Here is a 22,709-nt window from a genome sequence, read left to right as displayed (position 1 = left end):
CATAAATTCATCATGTGGACACAAAAATGAAATAAAATGGACATTTTTATCTGCCAGATAAGCAAATATGAAACATTTTTTCAATTTGTAAGACACAAATATGTGAAATTTTGAGTTTCAAAATGTGTTTTCCAACATTTATTTGGTGGTGGAGACCAAACTGGAGCTAAAATATGCTGGAATTTTACACATAAATTCATCATGAAGACACAAGAATGAATTAAATGTACATTTTTTACCTGCAGAATATGAAATTATTTGCAATTTATAAGCATGTGGATAAAATATAATGTATAAAATTTGAAGTTTATAGACAGGTTTTATAAAATTCCAAATATTAACATTAATCTGAGTTTGCCAGGAAACAGTTTGGAGCTTAAAAGCTGCAAATATATGAAATTAAAAGTTTATCAAAGTATTTTCTGACTTTGTTTTGTCAGATTGTTGTGCCTTAAAAGCTTATTTATGAGAAATAAACATTTTATCTGAGCTGCTGTTGTTTAATATTTAATCAAAGTGTTTTCAAGTTTTAAAATATATGTGATTTAAAAGTTCCAGATGGAGAATTAAAGTTAGTTCTGTTGGTACATTTCTCCTCCTTCAGCTAAACTTATTATTGGTTATTAATTGAGTCCACAGGTGAGTTTGTTTCTTCCTCTGCAGGTAAATTCTCACCTGACGGCTCCTGCTGTGTGCGCATGCGTGAGTGTTTGTAATCGCCCGCGTCGTGTGTGTGTGTGTGTGTGGGTGGGTGTGTGGGTGCGTGTGCGTGTGCGTGTGTGTGTGTGTGTCTGACCCAGCACACTACTTTCACCTCCGCAGCAGGAAGTCCAGAACCGTAGCTTTATTTCCTCCTCGCGCCGCCGGTTTTTTCCACCGAGCCGCACATAAAAGAGAGACACGCGCGAGCTGATGGCAAGACAAATTTACGGAGGGTCACTGAGACACGAACACGCAGAGTGGACATGAAGCAGGTGAGTGGGACTCTGACAGCGCACACACCGGTGCTCCTCCGGTGCTCCTCCGGTGCTCCTCCATCACCTCCGTGTGTCTCCTCCACAGATCCTCGTCCTCGCACTCTTCCTCGGCACGGTGTGCTCGTGTAAGATGTCCCGGTGCTGCAACGACACCGAGCTGAGCGAAGCGGCGGAGAAGAGGCTCCGGAGCCACTACCCGCAGCCCGTGGACATCCGACCCACCGCTGCCCCCGGAGAGAAGAAGTGCCCGCTGGATCTCTACCGGCAGCCCCTCTCCATGGAGCTCAACGTCCGGTCCGTGTCCCCGTGGAACTACGTGTGAGTACCGGAGCTCATGTTTTACCGTTAAACCGGCAGACGGGAACAAAAATAATAATAATAATAATTATTATTATTATTATCAATAATAATAATAATAATAAACAGTATTTTTTAAAAATAGTAAATGTGTGACTATAGAATTATAATTTAGAATTATATATCATTAAAAGCTTATTTTTAATTACAATATATTAAGTCACTTTGAAACAAAATAATTAAATATATTTTATAATATTATTTTGGATTACATAATATTATATTAAGAACATTTAAAAACGTAAAAATGCATAATTTTTTCCCATTATTTGCATTGCATTATTTTATTCTGTAAAAAATATTATTTAAAAAATTGTAAAAAAAAAATATTCAAAAAATATCTGTAAAAATATTGTTAAAACATTTGTAAAAAAAATGTCTGTAAAAATATTTGTAAAAAATATTCAAACAAATATCCGTAAAAATATTTGAATTGTTACTGATTTGAATAAAGTAAAATAATATCATTTTATGGTCAAAATGAAAGAGAATAATATTAGTAAAACTTTTTGATGTGGACATTACTTACAAGTTTTTGTGTTTTTTTTCTTACAGTTAATATGTAAATTTATTCTTTATTCTGTATTTTTTCTAGATATTAGCTGTAATGTAGCAAAGCTAATAACAGATATAAAAATTATTTATTATTTTTCAGACCTTAATATATGTCATTTTTAAATAATTGTATAATAATATGATTTTAGGGTCAAATATTGTAAAAGAAAAAAATATATTAGTAAAAATCTGATTTTTAATGCAGATATTTTTAATTGTGTAAATAATATTTTTTCTGTGATTTTATTTATTATTATCTATAGTTTAACAAATGAGAGAAAATGTATAAAATTCAAAACGATTCATTCATTTAATAATTTTTTTTACAGTCAAATAACACCCAATATTTTCTGTTTTTTTTCTGATGAAAACAGAACATAACTGTCATTTTATGGTTAAATTCCTTCTTTCTTCTTTGATATTATTCTTATTAGTTGTAGTCGTATTAGTAGTAATGTTAGTGCTATTAGTAATAGTAATAGTAGTGTTAGTTTTGCCAAATGAGGAAAGCCCTGATTTTTAAAAATATTTCTGTATTTATGTTTAATGTTGAAAGTATAACCGTAAAAGCAGATTGAGAGTCTGAATATAAACAATTAAAAAAATGTTTCTGGACTTTTATCTCAGTTGAACTTCTGACCTGGAAACTAAACGCAGGAATCTGAGTTAGTTGAGTCATTTTAGTTTCACTTCAACGTCCGACAGAAACCTGCTGACAGAACCGAAACACTTTTCATCCGTCAGCAGCACATTTCTGAGTTTCTACAGTTTTCATTCTGTTCGTCTTCACTGTTTCTAATATTCTGGTTTATTTCTGGAAGCTGAACTCTAATTAACGAGATTTAAAGCTGGATTTTATACATAAAACATAGAAATGGTCGCTGCAGCAGTCGTCCAGTCAGATGTAACCTTTAAACTATGAAGTCAGTTTGATGAATAAAAAAAACATTTTAATCACAATGTGCACTGTAAAAAAGCTGTAACATTAAAAAAAAGCTTCTTTTGCATATTTTTCTGTTTAGTTAAATTACAGAAATTAATTTGTAAAATTTCAGAAACATTTTTTTATATGTAAACGATAAAAAATTGTAAATAATGTTCACATAAAAAAGTTAAGTATATATTGACAGTATTTTTAACTTTATAATTTAAATCAGCTAAAAATTTATATAAAATTTTTCCAAAGAAAAATGAATAATTAACAATTTAAAAATTATAAATGATTTTTTCAGCACTTAATTATCAGATTTTTCCTCGTGTTTGTTTTTTAAATTACAGATAGTATTTATTAAAATTAACATCTAAAACTATTTTTATAACATATACCCATAAATTTAATCTATTTTTAACTGTATTTATGACCCAAAATCACAATAAAGATACACAAAAAGTCACTAAAGAGTCACAAAACTACACAAAATGATATTAAAGAGACACAAAATTACATTAAATAGACACAAAATCAGACCAAGGAGACTCAAAACTACACAAAAATGCATTGAAGAATCACAAATATACACTAAATGACACTAAATGGGCACAAAATCCCAATAATGAGACACAATACTACACAAAAAGACATTAGAGACACAATACTACACAAAAAGACAAAGAGGAAAACTAGAAGTTTTACCAAACTTGCACCGCCCGGCGACAAAGATGACCCCTGTGACCTTGAAAATGAGGTCACGGTCACCAAATGCGAACTTGACCTGTGTGTTATTATGGTACACCTGTGTACCAAATATGGTGAGGCTACATCAATATTTTGTCGAGTTATCGCGCGGAAACCAAAGTGTTACAGACAAACAAGCAAGCCAGCAAGACCATGCAGCTGAAAACAATACCTTCCGGCAAACGCAGTTTTGCCGGGCGGTAAAAACCACAAAGTGACACTTATAAGACACAAAGGGACATTAAAGGGACACAAAATTACACAAAACGAAAATATAGAGACACAAAATCAGACCATGGAGACTTAAAACTACACAAAATAGTACGGAATAGACACAAAACTACACAAAAAGACATAAAAGAGACACAAAACTACTGCTACACTGAGATGTAAAAGTTCTAAAATAAGGTAAAAGATGACAAAAAGTTGGTAAATTCCCCAACAGAGAAGCAAAAGACTCCAGTCAGTGATCAGGACTGGAACGGCCGCAGGCTGAGTTTATTTCTGGGGTTCAGCAGCAGAACTTAGAACCAGGTCCTGACCGTTTTCCCGTCTCTTTTTTCTGCAGAGTCCAAACCCTTCCCGACCACTTCCCGTCCAGCTCCACTGAGGCCCAGTGTCTGTGTGCCGGCTGCCTGCTGGTGCAGAGGGACGGCTCGGTGGTGGAGAGTTCAGACTACAACTCTCGCAGCGTCAAGCAGAGCCGAGTGTTTCTGAAGAGGGAGAGCTGCACTACGGGAGGATATTATTTGAGGCCGGTGATCAAGGAGGTTTCTGTCGGCTGCACCTGCGTTAAAGCGATCAGCAAGTCCTAGTCGGACCCAGAGACTGGTTATTTATATATTTATGTATTTATTGAGTCCGGCTGTGAGCTGGATCTCCACATTAATGGCTATCGTATAGTTCTCTGCTCAGGATGCTTATTTATTTCCTCTCACTGTATTTATTGATGCTGTAGCTTTCGTCCCAGTGGGACTTCAACGTTTGGCTTCTTTGAAGCACTTATAGAGATAAATAAAGAGATAAGTTGCATTTTGCAGATGAAACCTGGATGTCTGTGTGTTAAATAGACCCAATATCACAATAAAGAGACACAATAAGGTCAGACACAAAAAAACGACACAAATTCACAAAGTTACATAACATCACAATAAAGAGACACAAAAAGTCACTAAAGAGTCATAAAACTACACAAAATGACATTAAAGAGACACAAAATTACATTAAATAGACAAAAAACTATGCAAAAAGATACTAAACAGACACAAAATTACATTAAAGGGACAAAATCAGACCAAAGAGACACAAAAAGTCACAAAAGAGTTACAAAATTGAACAAAATGACAATAAATGTACACAAAATCACAATAAAGAGACAAAAAGTAACTAAAAAAACGCAAAAGACATCAAATGAACCAAAAATGTCATTTTTTGTCCGCATATGGACAAAAACGTCATACTTTAGTATGTCGTCCGAAAATAGACAAAAAGCGTCATAGTTTTAGTATTCCATCCAAAAATGGACCAAAAACATCATACTTTAGTATGTTGTCCGAAAATAGACAAAAAAACATCATAGTTTAGTATGTCGTCCGAAAATGGACCAAAAACATCATAGTTTAGTATGTCGTCCGAAAATGGACCAAAAACATCATAGTTTAGTATGTCGTCCGAAAATGAACCAAAAATGTGATTTTTTTTGTCCGCATATGGACAAAAACATCATACTTTAATATGTCGTCCGAAAATAGACAAACAGCGTCATAGTTTTAGTATTCCATCTGAAAATGGACAAAAAAAATCATAGTTTAGTATGTCGTCCAAAAATGAACCAAAAACGTCATTTTTTTGTCTGCAAATGGACAAAAACGTCAAAGTTTAGTATGTTGTCCGAAAATAGACAAAAAGCGTCATAGTTTTAGTATTTCATCTTAAAATGGACCAAAAACGTCATAGTTTAGTATGTTGTCCGAAAATGGACAAAAAAACGTCATAGTTTAGTATGTCATCTGAAAATGGACAAATAAACATCATCATCGTATGTCGTCCGAAAATGGACAAAAAACGTCATAGTTACCTCCGCCAGGAGGTTATGTAATCACCGGAGTTAGTCTGTTTGTCTGTTAACAGCATAACTCAAAAAGTTATGGCGGCCATCTCTCAATTGTACATAGTCCTTCAAAAAATTCCTGGATCCAGACGGTGATCCAGATCACCTCCAAAATGTAATCGATCGTTACTTTTGCTCTTCCGGACATTCTGTAAAAATTTGGTGAAAATCCGTCCATGACTTTTTGAGTTATGCTGTTAACAGACAGACAGACAGACAGACGCCCTGGCGGAGGTCTGCGTTCTCCGAGTGCTTTTCTAGTTTAGTATGTCATCTGAAAATGGACAAAAAACGTCATAGTTTTGTATGTCGTATGAAAATGGACAAAAAACGTCAGTTTAATATGTCATCCGAAAATGGACTAAAAACACCAGTTTAGTATGTCGTTCAAAAATGAACCAAAAACGTCATTTTTTGTCCGCATATGGACAAAAACGTCATACTTTAGTATGTCGTCCGAAAATGGACAAAAAGCGTCAGTTTTAGTATTTCAACTTTAAATGGACCAAAAATGTCATAGTTTGATATATCGTCCGAAAATGGACAAAAAACATCAGTTTAGTATGTCGTCCATAAATGGACAGAAAACGTCAGTTTAATATGTCGTCTGAAAATAGACAAAAAAAGTCATATTTTCGTATGTCGTCCGAAAATGGACCAAAAACGTCGGAATTTAGTATGTCGTCCGAAAATGGACAAAAACGTCATAGTTTATCTAAAAATGGACAAAAAAATGCCGTAGTTTTGTATGTTGTTCAAAAATGGACCAAAAACGTCATAGTTTAGTGTGCGGTCCAAAATATCATTATAATGTCGTAGTTCATTTTGAAGCTGCTTTTATCAAACATTCACATTTCTGTTTCAATATTTTATTGTCGTTTTTATAATTTCAGTTAAATATCTCTTTACCTCTTCAGTTATAAAATAAATAAATCCAGACTCTGTGACTTTATTTCTTTATTAAAACTTTCTCTAACAAATTCAGGTTTTCTTGTCTTTATGTGGCGAACTTCTTCTGTCTGATGGGTGGCGGCAGTTGAGACATGACATCCAGCAGGGGGCGCTCCACCACCACCAGGGACAGGTCGTCCAGCAGGGACACGCTGAGCAGGTGCTGCAGGGACGACCACGTCAATAATCAATCACACAAAATGTCACTTAATACACACATAACATCAAAGACACACAAAACAACACAAAAAGGCACAAAAATACACAATAGACACCACCTTATACTCGAAACAAAAATACACATTAAAGATACAAATGACAACAGAGACAGAAAATGACACCAAAGACACAAAAAGAGACACACAAAACACAAAATGACGTAAAAATAGCCACAAAAATACCTAAAATATACAAATAAACAGCAAACAGACACCTAACAACACGAAAGACACACAAAATGACAAAAAACTGACACAAAACAACACAGAAAAGACACAAAATGACAATAGAGGCACAAAATTACACTAAAAAGTCCCAAAAACACACAAATGACAAAACACACAGAGAAAATGTCACCTAAAACAGCAGCAGTTATGGCGATTGTTCCGCTGATTCCTTTTGGCTCATGAGTTACATTTGTGGGCGGGACTTACAGAGCTGTGTCCCTATTGGCCGGTTACTTTTAGACGGACAGGAGCAGATTCTATTTCTGAGCTCCAAGCTTCCTGCAGCTAACGATTCTTTCAGTTTGTTTGTTCTATATTTGTTACTTTAACATGAGTCTAGTTGAAGGCCAGCTCGGTCAGATGATTGGTACCTGGAAGTTCTTGCAGATCTTGAAGGCGTGACTCTGTCTGGTTCTCTCTGGAGCAGGAAGACTCCTCAGAGTCATCTGGTTGTAGAGGATGGTCGACGACTCAGGAAGAGGCTGCAGAGGAGAGAAAACGTCAGAGAAGAATGAATTTATCTGAAAATACGGTCATTCAGCAAAGTGGTTTAGATAGAGAGACAAACTACAGCGTTGTCGTCGTTCAAACTGAATACTTCCTGTTTTATCTCAACATTTACGGCGCCATTCGTCTGCATATTTACTACAGATAAATCCAATTAAAATCACAACAGCTGACCTTTAGATTTATGTTGTCCAGAGTTTAAACGTTTTATGAATTCACAGCATTGTGAGCTAACACAAAAACATGAAGCCTGAAGCCTCATGTCCACTATTCCCGCATGTAAACGCACCGCATGGTGGGCGGTCACTGCACTGCAAAAACTGTAAATCTTAACGAGTCTATTTGCCTTATTTTTAGTTAAAATGTCTCATCCCACTCGATTTAAGATAAATTCACTTCACAACAGACATTTCAGCAGATGGAGGGCCTTGTTTGAAGACAATGCATCTTAAATAACTGGTTAAGTCAAACAATTTCGACATTATTTTGTTATGAGTTGAATTTTACAAGAAAACTCAAAATTGCGGGTCAAAATTGATCCATTTTAAAGTTTGAAAATGTGGGGGAAAAGCATGTATTTCCACAGTGAAACCTCTCATGTCCACATTTTCGGGAAATTTTTGAACATTTTTGGTGGAAAAAAGAAATATTAAGTATGTTTCTTTAAGAACATTCACATAAAAATCAACCAAAATCCAGCGAAATTTGCTGGATTTTGGTTGATTTTTATGTGAATGTTCTTAAAGAAAATATTAGAAGTTTTACTGATATAAATGTAATCACTTTAAATATTTTTAGGATTTTTGTTTGAAGATTTTTACTCATTTTTTTTTAATATTTACAAGAATTTTCTTGCCAAATTTAGCTGATTTTTAAAAATTGAACTTTTAAGGAATTATTGGAGTTTTCTTCCCGAAGGTTTTGCAAATTCTCAGAATTTTGAGGAATATTTTTGCTGATTTTTTGGATTTTTTCAGACAAGGAACCAATATTTTTGGTGCCTGTAAATGAAGACAACATGAGGGCTAATACATCTCAAACTAGGAGATTACATGAAAGCAAAAATGCATTTATGAGTGAAAAAGTGCTAATTTTTTTTTAGCATGTCTGGCTTATTTTAGGACACCTAAGGCTCAAAGTCAGTTTTTCCAGCTAATTTTAAGATCTCAATATTCTAAATATCATATCATATTTCAAGAATTCTTATCAAGCCATTTTTCAAATGTTCAGATGTTTTCACTTATTTCAAGGTAAAAGTGCCTTGAAATAAGTTTTGTTTTCTTGTTTTGAGAGGGGCTTTATTTGAGGACAGCGTGGAATCTCCGCTTCGAATTTGCATAAAGTAGAAGTCGAGTCTACTTTCTGCCAATGAGCAGCAGGTAAACACACCGGATCACAGCTCCAAACACACTGCATGTTGCATGTTGCGGTTGTGGTGCATTTTAAGCCACAGCTCCACCTGTTGGAAGAAATGCAGTGAAGGGCTGTGAGCTGGAATCGAACCACAGCTGCTGCATACATGGGTCGCTTGTTCTACCAGTTGAGCTATCTGGGTGGTAGTTGCTAGAGGTACGGATCGTATCCGTAGGGCACTTTCCATTTGCCAATCAGATACAGGAGATCTGGTCACGTGACTCCCGGTAGACGCTAGCGGTACGGACCCGTAGCATCGGTACTACAAGTACGGACCCTAAACCTGACCCTAACACTAACCCTAACCTTAACCTTTGCTTACCTTTCAACAGTTTGCAGTGGTTAGCAGCTTCTTGACTCGCGAGACTCGCGTACGGGTCCGTATCTGTCTGGCAAATGGAAAGTGCCGTATCCGTAGGCCACAGGCTACGGGTCCGTAGCTGTAGACACTACCTATCCGGGCGCCCATTTTTTGTCGTTTGTTAACTTTTTTGTCTTTTTCTCTTTTCTCGTCACATTTCTGTCGTCTGTCTCACGCTCTTATCGTATCGTTTCTCTCCGTTCTCCTTTTGTGTCTCGCTTTTGTAATGTTTTGTCTTGTTTTGTTGGTTTTTTTTTGGTCTGACTTTTGTCGTTTGTTTCACGTTTTTTGTCATTTTGTTTCCTTTTGTCGCGCTGTGTTTTTTGACTTATTTTTGTTAGTCACTTTTGTCATGTTTGGTTTGTGTTTTTGGTTAATTTTTTGTCTCGTTTTTGTTATTAGTGTCGTTTTGTAGCTTTTTTGTCTCTTTTATTGTTTTGTTCCGTGTCCTTTGTTTGGTGTTCTTTCGTATCTCATTTTGTAACATTTTGTCTTGTTTTGCTGTTTTTTTGTTATTTTTTCCTTTTTCTTTATGCGTTGTCTTGTGGATCATTTCTGTCTTTTTGTTTGTCACTTTTGTCGTGTTTGGTTTGTGTCATTCGTTTAATTTTTTGTCCATTTTTTTGTCATTTTGTAGCTTTTTTGTCTATTTTTTGTCTCTTTCATCGTTTTGTTCCGTGTCCTTTGTTTGGTGTTCTTTCATATCTCATTTTGTAACATTTTGTCTTGTTTTGCTGGGTTTTTTTGGTCTGACTTTCGTCGTTTGTTTCATGTTTTTGTCATTTTGTTTCCTTTTGTCTCGCTGTGTTTTTTGTCTTATTTTTGTCATTTTGTCTTTTTCTTTATTCGTTGTCTTGTGGATCATTTCTGTCTTTCTGTTTGTCGCTTTTGTCGTGTTTGGTTTGTGTCATTTGTTTAATTTTTGTCTCGTTATTTGTCCATTTTTTTGTCATTTTGTAGCTTTTTTTGTCTATTTTGGTCTCTTTTATTGTTTTGTTCCGTGTCCTTTGTTTGGTGTTCTTTCGTATCTCATTTTGTAACATTTTGCCTTGTTTTGCTGGGTTTTTTTGTCTGACTTTTGTCGTTTTGCTCATAAAGTAAAATCCTACATCGTTCAGTCCCAGACATCTGTAACTAAATGTGCTCCTTTACAGAAACTCTGATCTGTTTGTTGTAGCGTCTAAATGATAAACTGACGCTGAATGTTGTTGAAATTGCACGTATTTTTCTTAAGAAATTTCCGGTTGTCCTTGATGTTTCGTATAAAGATAATTCCTTAAACGTGAACATTTTTAGAATGACCTTTTTTGCAGTAAAACAAAGGAAACATTAGGAGTTGTGGTTATGTGTTGGTTATGAAGCTGTGATCTTACTGCTCACTTGAGGTGAGATTTGTCTGAACGTGGAACCTGAACTAGAATGAATCCGACAGTCCTGCTCTGCACCACCTGAGCTGAACGAGCTTCTCGGACTCACCAGACTCTGGTCGATGATGCAGAGCATGAAGGTGTCGTTGAGGACGATGTGCGTGGGGTTTTGGGGTTGAATCCGACGCTGGTAACCGGAGTGTCCCTCTTCAGCCACAGACCGTGAAGTCCTTGTTTCTGCAGCTTCCGGCTCCACTCGGTGTATTCCTTCTGCTGCAGTGAGAACTCGAAGATCTGCAGCGGAGAGAAAACGCCACGTTAGAACATGCGGAGGTTAATGACGGATAAAAAACAGGACAGGTGCGGCGCCTACCTGCTGGTCGGCGTGAACAGAGATCAGGTTGTTGGTGGCCGGGTGGATGGCGACGGCGGTGGGACAGGAGCTGTACACCGGGACCGAACAGTGCAGCTGGAAACAGGAAGCACACGAGTTTATGTGTGGCATTAATGAAGGAATTTAACCCTCGTGTCGTCCTGCGGGTCAAATTGAGCCGTTTTAAAGTTTAAAAATGTGGAAGAAAAATATATTTTCACAGTGAAACTTCTCATGTCCGCTTTTTCAACTTTTTTTGGGAAATTTTTGAACATTTTTGGTGGAAAAAAATGTTTCTTTAAGAACATTCACATAAAAATCAACCAAAATCCAGCGATTTTCGCTGGATTTTGGTTGATTTTTATGTGAATGTTCTTAAAGAAAATAATAGAAGTTTTACTGATATGTATGGAATCACTTTAGATATTTTTAGGATTTTTTGGAAGATTTTTAGAAAATATTTACAAAAATTTTCTTGCCAAATTTGGCTGATTTTTAAAGCCAAACTTTTAAGGAATTATTGGGGTTTTCTTCCTGAAGGTTTTGCAATTTCTCAGAATTTTTGAGGAATATTTCTGCCGATTTGTTTTTATTTTTTCAGACAATTTTTTGGTGTTTGTAAATGAAGACAACAGGAGGGTTAATACATCTCAAACTAGGAGGTTACATGACAGCAAAAATGTATTTATGGGTGAAAAACTGCTATTTTTTTAGCATGTCTGGCTTATTTTAAGACACCTAAGCTTGATAATCCCGGTAAAATAAGGCTCAAAGTAAGTTTTTCCAGCTAATTTTATTTTTTTGGTGGAAAAAAAAGAAATGTTAAAAATGTTTCTTTAAGAACATTCACATAAAAAAATCAACCAAAATCCAGCGATTTTCGCTGGATTTTGGTTGATTTTTATGTGAATGTTCTTAAAGAAAATATTAGAAGTTTTACTGATACATATGGAATCACTTTAGATATTTTTAGGATTTTTTTGGAAGATTTTTACTTATTTTTTGAAAATATTTACAAGAATTTTTGCCAAATTCAGGGGATTTTTTTAAAATAATTTTTTTAAGGGAAACTTTTAAGGAATTATTGGAATTTTCTTCCTGAAGGTTTTGCAAATTTTCAGAAATTTGGGGACTTTTTTTTGCAGAATTTTGAATTTTTTTTCCAGACGCGGAAACTCTATTATTTGGTGCCTGTAAATAAGGACAACAGGAGGGTTAAATATGCTGCTATGAGTATTTGCAGAGTTGGAATTTTCTCTGTTTTATCCATTAATGTGACCGTAACAGGAGAAAATGAAGCTTTTAAACCCGTGCTGACCTTCATCTTGTGCAGGTTGTAGACGTGGATCTGACAGTCGGTGTTTGCTGCCGCCAACCATTTACCGTCCTCACTGGGATACAGCAGGTGGATCGGCTGTCTGGAGTCTGAAAAACCACAGAAAAAACACAAAGAAGAAGTTAGAAAGACGACTACAGGCTGCTGGAGTCACTGTAGTATTTTTATCTACAAGTTCTGAAGGCTTTATACATAAAAAAAACCCAAACAGGTTGATTTATTAAATGCTTTACAGAACACACGACACACTGGAAGCAGAATATGCGAAAGATTTCCTCATAAACGCTCAAAAAAAGCCCCTGAAGGGTGAGGAATCTGGACTGACCTGACTTGTGTCTGAGGGTTTGAACATATTTACACTCCAGCTGGTTCAGAGAAACGACAACAACAGAAGACTGACTGGAAGCAGCGAAGAGCTTGGAGGAATCCGCAGAGAAGCAAAGCTGATGGACCGATCGAAGCTCTTTGGGCAGTTTGGAAATCTGGAAGGAGGAAGAATCTTCATTACTAAGATGAGAAATATTTTGATAAGATGTACGATTCTCTGCCGAGGACGAACCTTGTTGACGCTGACGTTGTTGTTGTTGTGCTGCAGTTTGTAGAGTCGGACGCTGGACACGGTGGAATAAACCAGCCAGCCTCCACATGGAGACAAAGCGCTGCAGCAGATGTGATCGTCTCCCTGCAGAAAAAACACGAAGATTCAGGGAATATTTCATAAACAAGAAAAGCACTCAGAGTACAGCTCTGCTCCAAGGCTGCTCAGTCGTCGTATCATTTCCGACGGAAATCACAGCACCATAGAACGTCCATTTAACACAGATGTACCCACAAACTAAATGAGCTTACGATGAGCAGGTGGAGGGGGTGGGACCTGAATGTTCGGATCTCAAAATAAATATTCGGATAACAGGAATGCTATCCAAAACATACCCAGCTATCTTTAGCATCACAGAAGTCTTTGTCATGGTGCCCTTTTACTAGTCAAACCCCCATAATGCTCTGTGGTAGCTACAGAGAGGCTATAACCAGGTGCTACAGCTGATTCACAATACTTGAAGCGTTTACTATCTTGGCCATGCTAACGTTACACTCTCCGCTTCTGTTGCAGAGATTTAGGGAAATAACTAGCCACCAAAAATTAGACCCTCCAGAAAAACGCGAGTATGCGATCGCATGAATTCCCACATTAATCACCAAAATGCAGCTGATTATGCGGGGGTCAATTATTTCCCAAAAGGCCGCATAATCCCCGCAAAACAGCGCATAATTCCTGCAAGAATCTCACATTTCCACAAAAAAAAAAAAAAAAAAAAAAAAAAAGAGAAATACGGGTCCCGCTTGATTTCACAATTTCCACATAAAATGAGAAAACTATAACCGATATAAATGGAGTTGTGAGTGAGTTTTTATGTGACACCCGGCCTGACGTCATCAGTTCGCGCATTCACACACACACACACACACACACACACACACACACACACACACACACACACACACACACACACACACACACACACACACACACACACACACACACACACACACACACACACACACACACACACACACACACACTAGAAGCACGAGCTGATGCGGAGCACGGCGCCAGTGTTTCCAATTTAGCGACTTTCTCACTAAATCTAGCGACTTTCCAAAGCGTCCTAGCGACTTTTTCTGCTGTTTTGGAGACTGACAGGAAAACTCGGCTCATTCTGCAGTTACTGTCCTCAACAAGCAGCAGGTGCTGCTGTGAGCTTCTCCCCCTCCCAAAGCACAGACTGTCAGTCCAGTAACCCCGCAGCAGTTCCAGTGTCTGATTAGAGGACACATCCCTCCACGGCCAGACGGCAGGTGAATCGCACATATTTTTGCATATTTCACAACTATTCGCATACTTTGCAACTTTCCGCAATTTCCCCGCATAAAATGGCATAAAAACCCCGCATATTTATTCACATAATCAAGGATTTTTGCCCGCGTTTTTCTGGAGGGTCTAAAAAAAAAGGTGGAAATCATGAGCAAAACATGCAAGCTCCCTGTAGCTTTCACAAAAGAAAGCAACGATTCACATACATAAACTGCACATATAGCCAATATAAATTTACAGTGGGGCTAATACAGAGGAGGAGATAAGGAGAATAAAAGTATTCTATAACTTATTAGAACTGATTTTTACACAAGTCATTTTTACAAATCACGTAAAAAATGACACGAGGTAAACATTTTGGGCCCAGCAGATGTTAGCACACCTGGCTGTTTGTCCAGCACATCTGTTAGCTTCTTATTCTTTGCATTCTTTACACAAATCCTTCATTCTTCTTCATCACAAAACCACAGCATCCACTCACCTTCCTCTTCAGCTGCAGCAGCTTCTCTGGTTTCCTCTTCACAGTCAGACTGTCTCCAGGTTTCCCTGTTAACACAAAGTTCAATACGTTTTAAGTCACAACATCACAAATAACGGTCACATTTACCTTATTTAAAGACACCTCTGCACTAAATCCATCCTTAAAGTACATTTTAAATCATCTATGCTGCATTAAAATCAGAAAATGACAAATTTGGAGGCCAGATATTTATTTCATGTTTAATTTTGGTCCTCTGCTGTCAAATGTGTCAAAATGTGTATCTGAGAGAAACATTTATATCTAATAATCACAGTATAGGCCTTCAAAATAAAACTACAGGACTGTCTCCTGAAAGCTCACAGTGGAGGTTTTTCTTTTAGCGTTTCTTCATAATATTTGACAACATAAATAACTAATATTCTACCAAGACAGATTTTCCTTCACTCTTCACCGTCACTTGTGCTGCTCGTCTTTCTTGCATTTCTTTGTCAGGTTTTGTTTTCTCACCGTTTCCGTCGCTCTCTCCGAGCCTCCACAGCTCTAAATGATCTGGAAACTGGAAGAGCAGCAGTCCGGCTTTCTTTGCACAACCAACCAGACTCCTCTACATGAAGACAGACGGAGAAAAACAGTAATATTACTATGAACAAGACAAAAACTAAAGAGTATCATTTACAGAAATACAAAAGAAACAATCCAAGCAATATTTAACACTTCTATTTTGTTTGTGTTCCTATACATTTTGTAGTGTCTTTGTGTGTTTTGAAAAGCTCTATATTAATATTATTTTATACTAATAATCCTGTAGCACTTAGTACAATAACACAATCCTAACACAGAAATTTGCATCAAAATAAACCCAAATCTACATGATTACAGACCAGTCACATTAAATAAAACAAAAGAGTTTAAATGTGCATTTGAAAGATTAATTGTTACATCTTCTCTATCATGAGTACAAATCAAACTGGCTTTCACAATAAACACTTCACAAAAATCCTCTTATAATTCCAATTATAACTGGTGCTCTTATTGTGGAGGTAAAGGAAGTCAGAGTCATAAATAACTGTTGATGATTTAAGATGAAAATTATTCTGTCACTTTGGGTCAACAAATCAGGAAAAGTCCCACCAGAACCTCCTCAGAATCCTTTTATTTTTCATCTGCAGAAACTCTAATTAATGATCACTGCATTGATTTTGCTGCTACAGTATTGATTAGTTCAGTTATATTCTTTTATTTTTTGGGAGTAAACAAACAGAAAAACCGGTCATAACTTGAACAGAAATGATACGTCTGGAGCAGGTCTGACATTTAGGTGGCTAATTTTTAACGCAGAAATTGAAGATGCTCTTCTTTGTATATTAAAGTTGCAAAAAATCGGTTTTATTGAACCCGTTCTGTACTCACATGTGGAAAAGCTATTTTGCGCTGCGCCGCCTCGTGGGTGTATTTCTCCACTTTGTCCAGCAGGGGGTGCACCACCAGCTGAGTGTCCATACCTGGAGGGAAACGTTCAGCGTTTTATCAGGCCTCAGGTTCACCTTTACGCCGGGATTTCATAGATTATATATTAAAAGATAAAACACGTATTTCTTTAGATCACTTCGGATGTTTTTGTGATTGATGTGAAGAGATCAGGGTGTGTTAAATACTGAATGTTAGGTTCAAAACAACATCGAATATGAAGACAATTCAACATAGTCAGGCTTTCTTTGTGTGAGTCGACAAAAACTAAAACCTCAGTCAGAGTTAACAGTCAGTTTACTTTTCCTAACTGTATAAATATTTAATCGTGTATCTGGAATACGTGTGTCTTATCTTGTATGATGTGATTCTGACTGATTATGTGTCACCTTCATGCTCTGGTTCTACCTTAAAATGACTCATAAATGACACCAGGTTTACCACCGACCTCCAGAGACCACGGCGGTGTCGGTCAGAGCCAGCGCCCTCACGTCGTGCGAGTGGTTCTTAAAGGTCCTGGTACTGACCCACTCGTGGTCCCGATCCTGCCGGTCCACGGTGGAGGACAGGAACTGGAACTGGACGACGGTTCCTTGTGACGTCCCGGCGATGAAACTGCTCTCGTCCTGTTAGACAATCAATAACTGATCAGTGACTCCGCAGGGATGTGATCGATCGTCGGTTTTAGTTTGTCTACTTCCTGTTCTCGTCTCACCTGCGACACCGCCAGCGCCAGGACGTCCCACTTGGTGACCAGGTGGGTTCTGACCAGAGTCCCCATGAGTCCGTCCCAGATCTGGACCTTCCCCGCTGAGTCTCCGCTGATGATGGTGTTATCGGACAGAAAGGCGACGCTCCAAACCACCACCTCCCGGCTTCTAGACGCTCCGATTCCTCGTTCCACCAGCAGCCGGTGGGTCGCCCGGCCTGAGGGCAAAAAACCCCCAAAACAGTCAGGATCAGATCTTTAAGAATCAGGAAGTAAGCTTGTTGTCTGTTGTGTCGGTTTCAATTGAAAGATAATTGTATTCTTGCACCCTTCCTTTTCTCTTCACTATCCCCCTTGTTGTTTTTTTTTTTTCTTCCTCTCTTCTCGTTTCTCTCTTCCTACCCTTCCCCTGTAAGGTCCGGCAAATTTATGTATATTTAACTAATCAACAAGTATTCAAACTAAACAAATTACTGTACAGAATCAAGGGGAGTCTTATACTTATAAACTCCCCTTGGAAAAGCAAACTTGTATGGCACAATGCAGCAGCCAGATCCCCATTCTGCCTGCTCTGTTGCCGGACAGGACAAAAAAAAAAGAATCAGGAAGTAAGGATCGACTGATATGGATCTTCAGAGCTGATACTGCTGGCAATTACTCGTAACCAAGAGAGACTGATAACTGATATTTGAAACAGACAATGTTCTCCTCTGGTCCCGATCCCGATTAAGAAGACCTGATATCTCCCTACACACAGACTTTAATCCATATGACTGAGTCTAACAGTGCAAATGTCTTTGAACACATGTTTCACTTGCTAATGTCACTGCATAAAAGCGCAAGTCCTTAATAAAATAAGTGATATTGGAGTATAAACGTTATTTTACAAAATCCAATAATTGTAGCCAAGATTTTATAAATTCTTTGTTTGGGGGAAAATGAAAAAAAAAAAAATCCGCACCAGAGTTGAGGGAGTTTAGGGAAGTGATTCTCATTTACATACTGACACTGATTTGGTCGACGTACAACCGAGCGCTGGGCTCCTTCCTCTGGCCCCTCATTCTCTTTTCACACACACACACACACACACACACACACACACACACACACACACACACACACACACACACACACACACACACACACACACACACACACACACACACACACACACACACACACACACACACACACACACACACACTTGAAAAGAAAACTATTTATCAACAGTAAATGTCTCCACCCAGTGGAATAACCAGGTACTACAACTAACATACAATTTTGTTTTCAACCTGCTTGCTTTGCTTTTAATGTCATTTATATTTACTGCTTTTGTTTTTTAGTTAGATTTTATCATTTTCATTTGTTCTGTTTGATTTTTATGTTAACATACCTTTAGCTGCATCAATTAACTCACAAAAGGAGTTTTTTTTTTACAAAACAGTCTTATTCTTAACATTTAAATGAACAATGGATGAACCTGATTTTCTAATGTTCTACTTGAATGTTTTATCTGATTTTTGGTTCAGTACAGATCAGTTACCCGTCTCAGTGTCAAAGATTCTGATCATGTCCATCATTCCAGCTGCGATCTGAGCACCAGAAGGATGCCAACTCAGAGATATGATCCGATCTAGAAACAAATACAAGGAAGTCAAACAGCTGCAGGACACAAAAAAAGTCATTAAGTCAGAAATTAAAAACCTCTCTGGACCAGCTGGTCTCGTACTTTTCTGCCTGTCGAGGTTTCTTTGGAACTGAATCTTCTCCTTCAGGATTTCAAACAGCTTCACTGTTCCGTCCTCACAGCCAACCTGAAACAGAAAACAGTCATTTGATCCACAGCTGAAGTCTCATCAATGATTCTAAGCCAGAAATCTGACTTATAAATAAAACATCCACGAGGTCTCGACTCACCGCCAGATGTGTTCCCTGGTTGTTGCAGCTGATGGTCCAGATCGGTCCTCCGTAGGCCTCGATGACGTACTGAGGCTTCAGATTCTCCAGGTCGTACTCTGTGATCTCACCGTTCAAACCGGCGCTGAACAGACGCTGACCGACCCAACAAAGAGCCTCCACAGCTCGGCCGTCCCGACCGGGGATCACCTGAGGACAGAACCAGAACAGGAGGTTGGTCCTGGATGACTGAGAGCAGTGGGTTAGAGAGGTATGTCAAGCATAAAGTCTGAGTTTTACGCGTAGCAAAGGTCGTTAACCTGCTAGATCACCATGGTAACTGATGCTGCAGAGATAGATCACCATGGTAACTGATGCTGCAGAGCTAGATCACCATGGTAACTGATGCTGCAGAGATAGATCACCATGGTAACTGATGCTGCAGAGATAGATCACCATGGTAACTGATGCTGCAGAGCTAGATCACCATGGTAACTGACAGCTAACCTGCTCTTAATGAGGTTCTGTTCAGAGTTTGGGATTTAAATCAGCTCTAAGAAGGATATCCTCTACATAAATTCTTTCCTGATGACTTTTTATGAGCAATTCAGATTCTCAGTTTAAGTTTTATTTGTAAACCTGTTGAGCTGTACATCAATCATCCCACTGAATGAAGCTGGTAAACTTCTGCATCGCATTGAACTAAGAACCTACATGAACTTATGTGGTAATGAAGAAAACCCAAATATCCCTTTTACACTGCAGTTACTGCAGCTAATAGAACACAGATTAAAAAACTGATCAGTCTATTGGTATTTATCTCAGAGGATATTCAATCAATAATATCTATATCACTATAATTTGACTTTTGCTCCCTGACTGCAGCTTTCATGGCGGGGTCTCCTAAAGGCTCCAACATGCAATCAAAAACCTGTCAGGTGAAACTAAACATTTTATGTGTGTGGTTAGATAATTTCCTCCCCTTACAAATAAGTCTGCCTCTCTTCACTGTTTTAAACTAGGTTGATGCTAGAGGCACGGACCCGTACCCGTAGCATCTGTACTAGAGGTACGGACGTGTTAAGGTCACTGAAGAGCTGGCGATGGTTAACTACTATTTGCTGCACATTACAGGCAGTTTATATGAATGACTTTGACGGCGAACATTGTATAATTTAACTAAAAATACACCGTCTCCTCTCACACTTTACGTAGACATTGTAGTTTTTACGCTTTTAGACGCTGTGTCTAAATTGTTTGAAGTCCAGTTCCTATTAATTAGTTTACCGCGTTCAGTGGTGGAAGCGGCTGACGAACTCCATTGCAAATGTTCCCATTTAATTTCGGACGCTAATTTACAAGATAAAATTAAGGATGTCGAATATGAAACAAACACTCGTGAATGGTGAGGAGCAGCTCTTTAATTCGGCATGAATTAAAAAAAAACCACAAACTCGATTTACTGTGATATTGTGAGATTTGTTTGTGGTGATGTAAGTTAGCCATTCAACAGAGTCCGCTAACACTAAAGTGACTGTGACAGGGTCTGTGTTGACAGACGCAGAAAATACGTCAGGGTTTTGTTTAGGTTGTTAATATGTAATAGTCTGTCGCTACTTTTGAAGGTAAAAAAATACTTATAGTTTGCTGGCTGTTAGTTCCGCCATTCATTCCGCAGATTCACCTCGAATCACGGAAGCGCCTTCATCAGCGTAGCCGGCTCATTAATATTCATGTACGTCGGATTACCAGCCAATCACGAAGCGCGTTCATCAGCCGGCTCATTAATATTTATGTACGGCTCATTAATATTTATGTTAAGGGAAAGTGCCGTATCCGTAGGCCACAGGCTATGGGTACGGGTCCGTATCTGTAGACACTACCTTTAAACTAATGTTTTGGTCCAACACCTGTCTGAGCTGCTAAATTGCAATAACTAAGCAGAGACTAGACTTTTTCCTGTGTACAACTGCCTTCTAGTATCTACCACTGCATGTGAGGCATTTAAAAATCCAAGTAAATGACAGAAAATTAGGAAATACCATAAGGTTACACTCTCTCTTTAAGCCGCATAAGTCTCTGCATGCATATTGGTCACCACCAACCACCAGATTTAGATTCTCAGCCTATGGGGAAATCCTGTGATATAATAAAAACACTGAAATTATGCATTTATTGCACAGACTGTAACCAAAGCGTGGCTGCGAATAGAACTTTTTCTGAATATTTGTCTCCAAGAAACTCCTCTTGTGCCATGAAAATCAGAGTTTCAGCACCAGGAAGCAAAAAAAAAAGCAGCGAGGAGTCAGAAATTAACATTAACATTGAACAAAGGTTGAAAAAAAGAACTGCCTTTGAGTAAGTCTCTGATCATCACCATGGAAAAGTACAAAAAGTGTATCTGTACCTTTATTACTAGAATAGAACTTTATTTGTCATTGCAAGAAGTACAACAAAATTGCAAAAGCCCTTCAGTCAGTGCAAAACAGTGTGAAGAAATACTATTTACATAATGTCATGAAAGATTACCAGTGACAAAAAGGGAGCATCTAACACGTGCACAGGTGCATTTGTTACCTTTTCCTGGAAGTAGTTGTCAGAGAAGTTGAAGATCTCCACCGATCCATCCGCCCGGGCCACAGCCAGCCGCTCAGTCCGGCTGTTATACGCCATGGCTCGGATCGCACTGGGCATGTAGTCGAAGAAGCGAACCCGGTGGACCTTAAACTCACCCATTTTTCACTATTAAAGAAAAAAAATACAAACCAGCAGGTTATTAAAGGCAGTAACCCGTTAATCAGTTTCAATCTGAGTCCCTCATGTGTTAGCATCATCAGGTCACAGAGCTAACCAATGATTTTTCTGTAAGTAAAGCAACTGGTGGGGTTTAAATAGCTTAAACGGTCACATAAAAACAGTGAGTATTAATCCGTGATTATCTATAGAATCTAGAAAGACTCTTCTAACAACCAGGATGAAAAAATCCAGCCAAGTAAATGATAAAAAATAAGTTTAGTCTTTTTATAGGTATTCTATCCATGTAGTTGAAGAAGCGAACCCGGTGGACCTTAAACTCACCCATTCTTCACTATTAAAGAAAAAATGCACAAACCAGCAGTTTATTAAATACAGTAACCTGTTAATCAGTTTAAATTTGAGTCCCTCATGTGTTAGCATCATCCTGTCACATAGATAACCAATGACTTTCTGTAAGTAAAGTAACTGGTGGTCTTTAAATAGCTTAAAAGGTCTTTTAAAAACAGTCAGTATTCATCTGAAATTATCTATAGAATCTAAAAGGACTCTTCTAACAATCATGATGAAAAACTATCCAGCCAACTAAATGATAAAAGGCAAATTTAGTCTTTTTCTGAGGTGTTCTGTCCATCTATGTTTTGATTCATAACCAGCGGTGCAATTTGACAAGTCAAAAATCTGTCATATTTATCAAATAACTGATTATTTCTTTTTACCCGGATGGCTAGAAAAGCCTTTGAGCATCATGTAAATACATTCAGAACTTATGTCAATATTTTAAGCGATTTTTTTCGCCCTTCATACTTACACAGTTCCAGAAATACCAACTGTTAGCTCCGTATGCTAACACATGAGCGGCTAAAATTAACTGAAGCTAAAAGTCCGCTAGCTGAACGCAACACCTCACAGTTCAACAACAGCAATTCACTTACGTTTCATGGTGTTTCCTGTAAATATAAAACACAACTGACCTGTTTTTAGTCTTCGCAGTCACCAAACTTCCCTCTAAATTATCTCCGCACGCTTGAAAACATCGCCAGCCACGTTGATAACCTCTGAACCGGATATGAAACAAGCGAGGGAAACGGAAGTGCGTCA

The 22,709-nt window shown here is 37.9% G+C and overlaps 2 protein-coding genes across 2 annotated transcripts; one reads left to right on the top strand and one right to left on the bottom strand.

Moving 5' to 3' along the window:
* Positions 1-435: 435 nt before the first annotated feature.
* il17c (interleukin 17c) lies at positions 436-4,610 on the top strand. Its single transcript, XM_022209519.2, has 3 exons — positions 436-974; positions 1,063-1,295; positions 4,133-4,610. The coding sequence occupies exons 1-3, from the start codon at positions 966-968 to the stop codon at positions 4,377-4,379; spliced, it is 489 nt and encodes a 162-aa protein (XP_022065211.2). The 5' UTR covers positions 436-965; the 3' UTR covers positions 4,380-4,610.
* A 2,008-nt stretch (positions 4,611-6,618) lies between these two features.
* On the bottom strand, positions 6,619-22,696 carry utp4 (UTP4 small subunit processome component). The gene is given in 18 exon segments (XM_022209514.2): positions 6,619-6,788; positions 7,443-7,553; positions 10,829-10,887; positions 10,890-11,013; positions 11,093-11,188; positions 12,411-12,517; positions 12,754-12,910; positions 12,988-13,110; positions 14,783-14,847; positions 15,290-15,386; positions 16,193-16,284; positions 16,698-16,875; positions 16,965-17,176; positions 18,502-18,591; positions 18,688-18,772; positions 18,876-19,064; positions 21,432-21,596; positions 22,583-22,696. Coding segments are annotated over 17 exon segments (2,061 nt in total). The 5' UTR covers positions 21,591-21,596; positions 22,583-22,696; the 3' UTR covers positions 6,619-6,671.
* Between the last annotated feature and the right edge of the window lie 13 nt (positions 22,697-22,709).

This window comes from Acanthochromis polyacanthus, chromosome 8 (genome assembly GCF_021347895.1).
Source record: "Acanthochromis polyacanthus isolate Apoly-LR-REF ecotype Palm Island chromosome 8, KAUST_Apoly_ChrSc, whole genome shotgun sequence".
Lineage (NCBI taxonomy): Eukaryota > Metazoa > Chordata > Actinopteri > Pomacentridae > Acanthochromis > Acanthochromis polyacanthus.
Note: the sequence above shows the minus strand (reverse complement) of the source record. Positions and strands in the feature narration are given on the sequence as shown.

What these genes read in the sequence shown, in the direction of transcription:
- il17c (XM_022209519.2), top strand. An exon ending in GTGTCCCCGTGGAACTACGT is followed by an intron (nt 1,296 to 4,132) that starts GTGAGTACCGGA and finishes TTTTTTCTGCAG; the next exon opens with AGTCCAAACCCTTCCCGACC.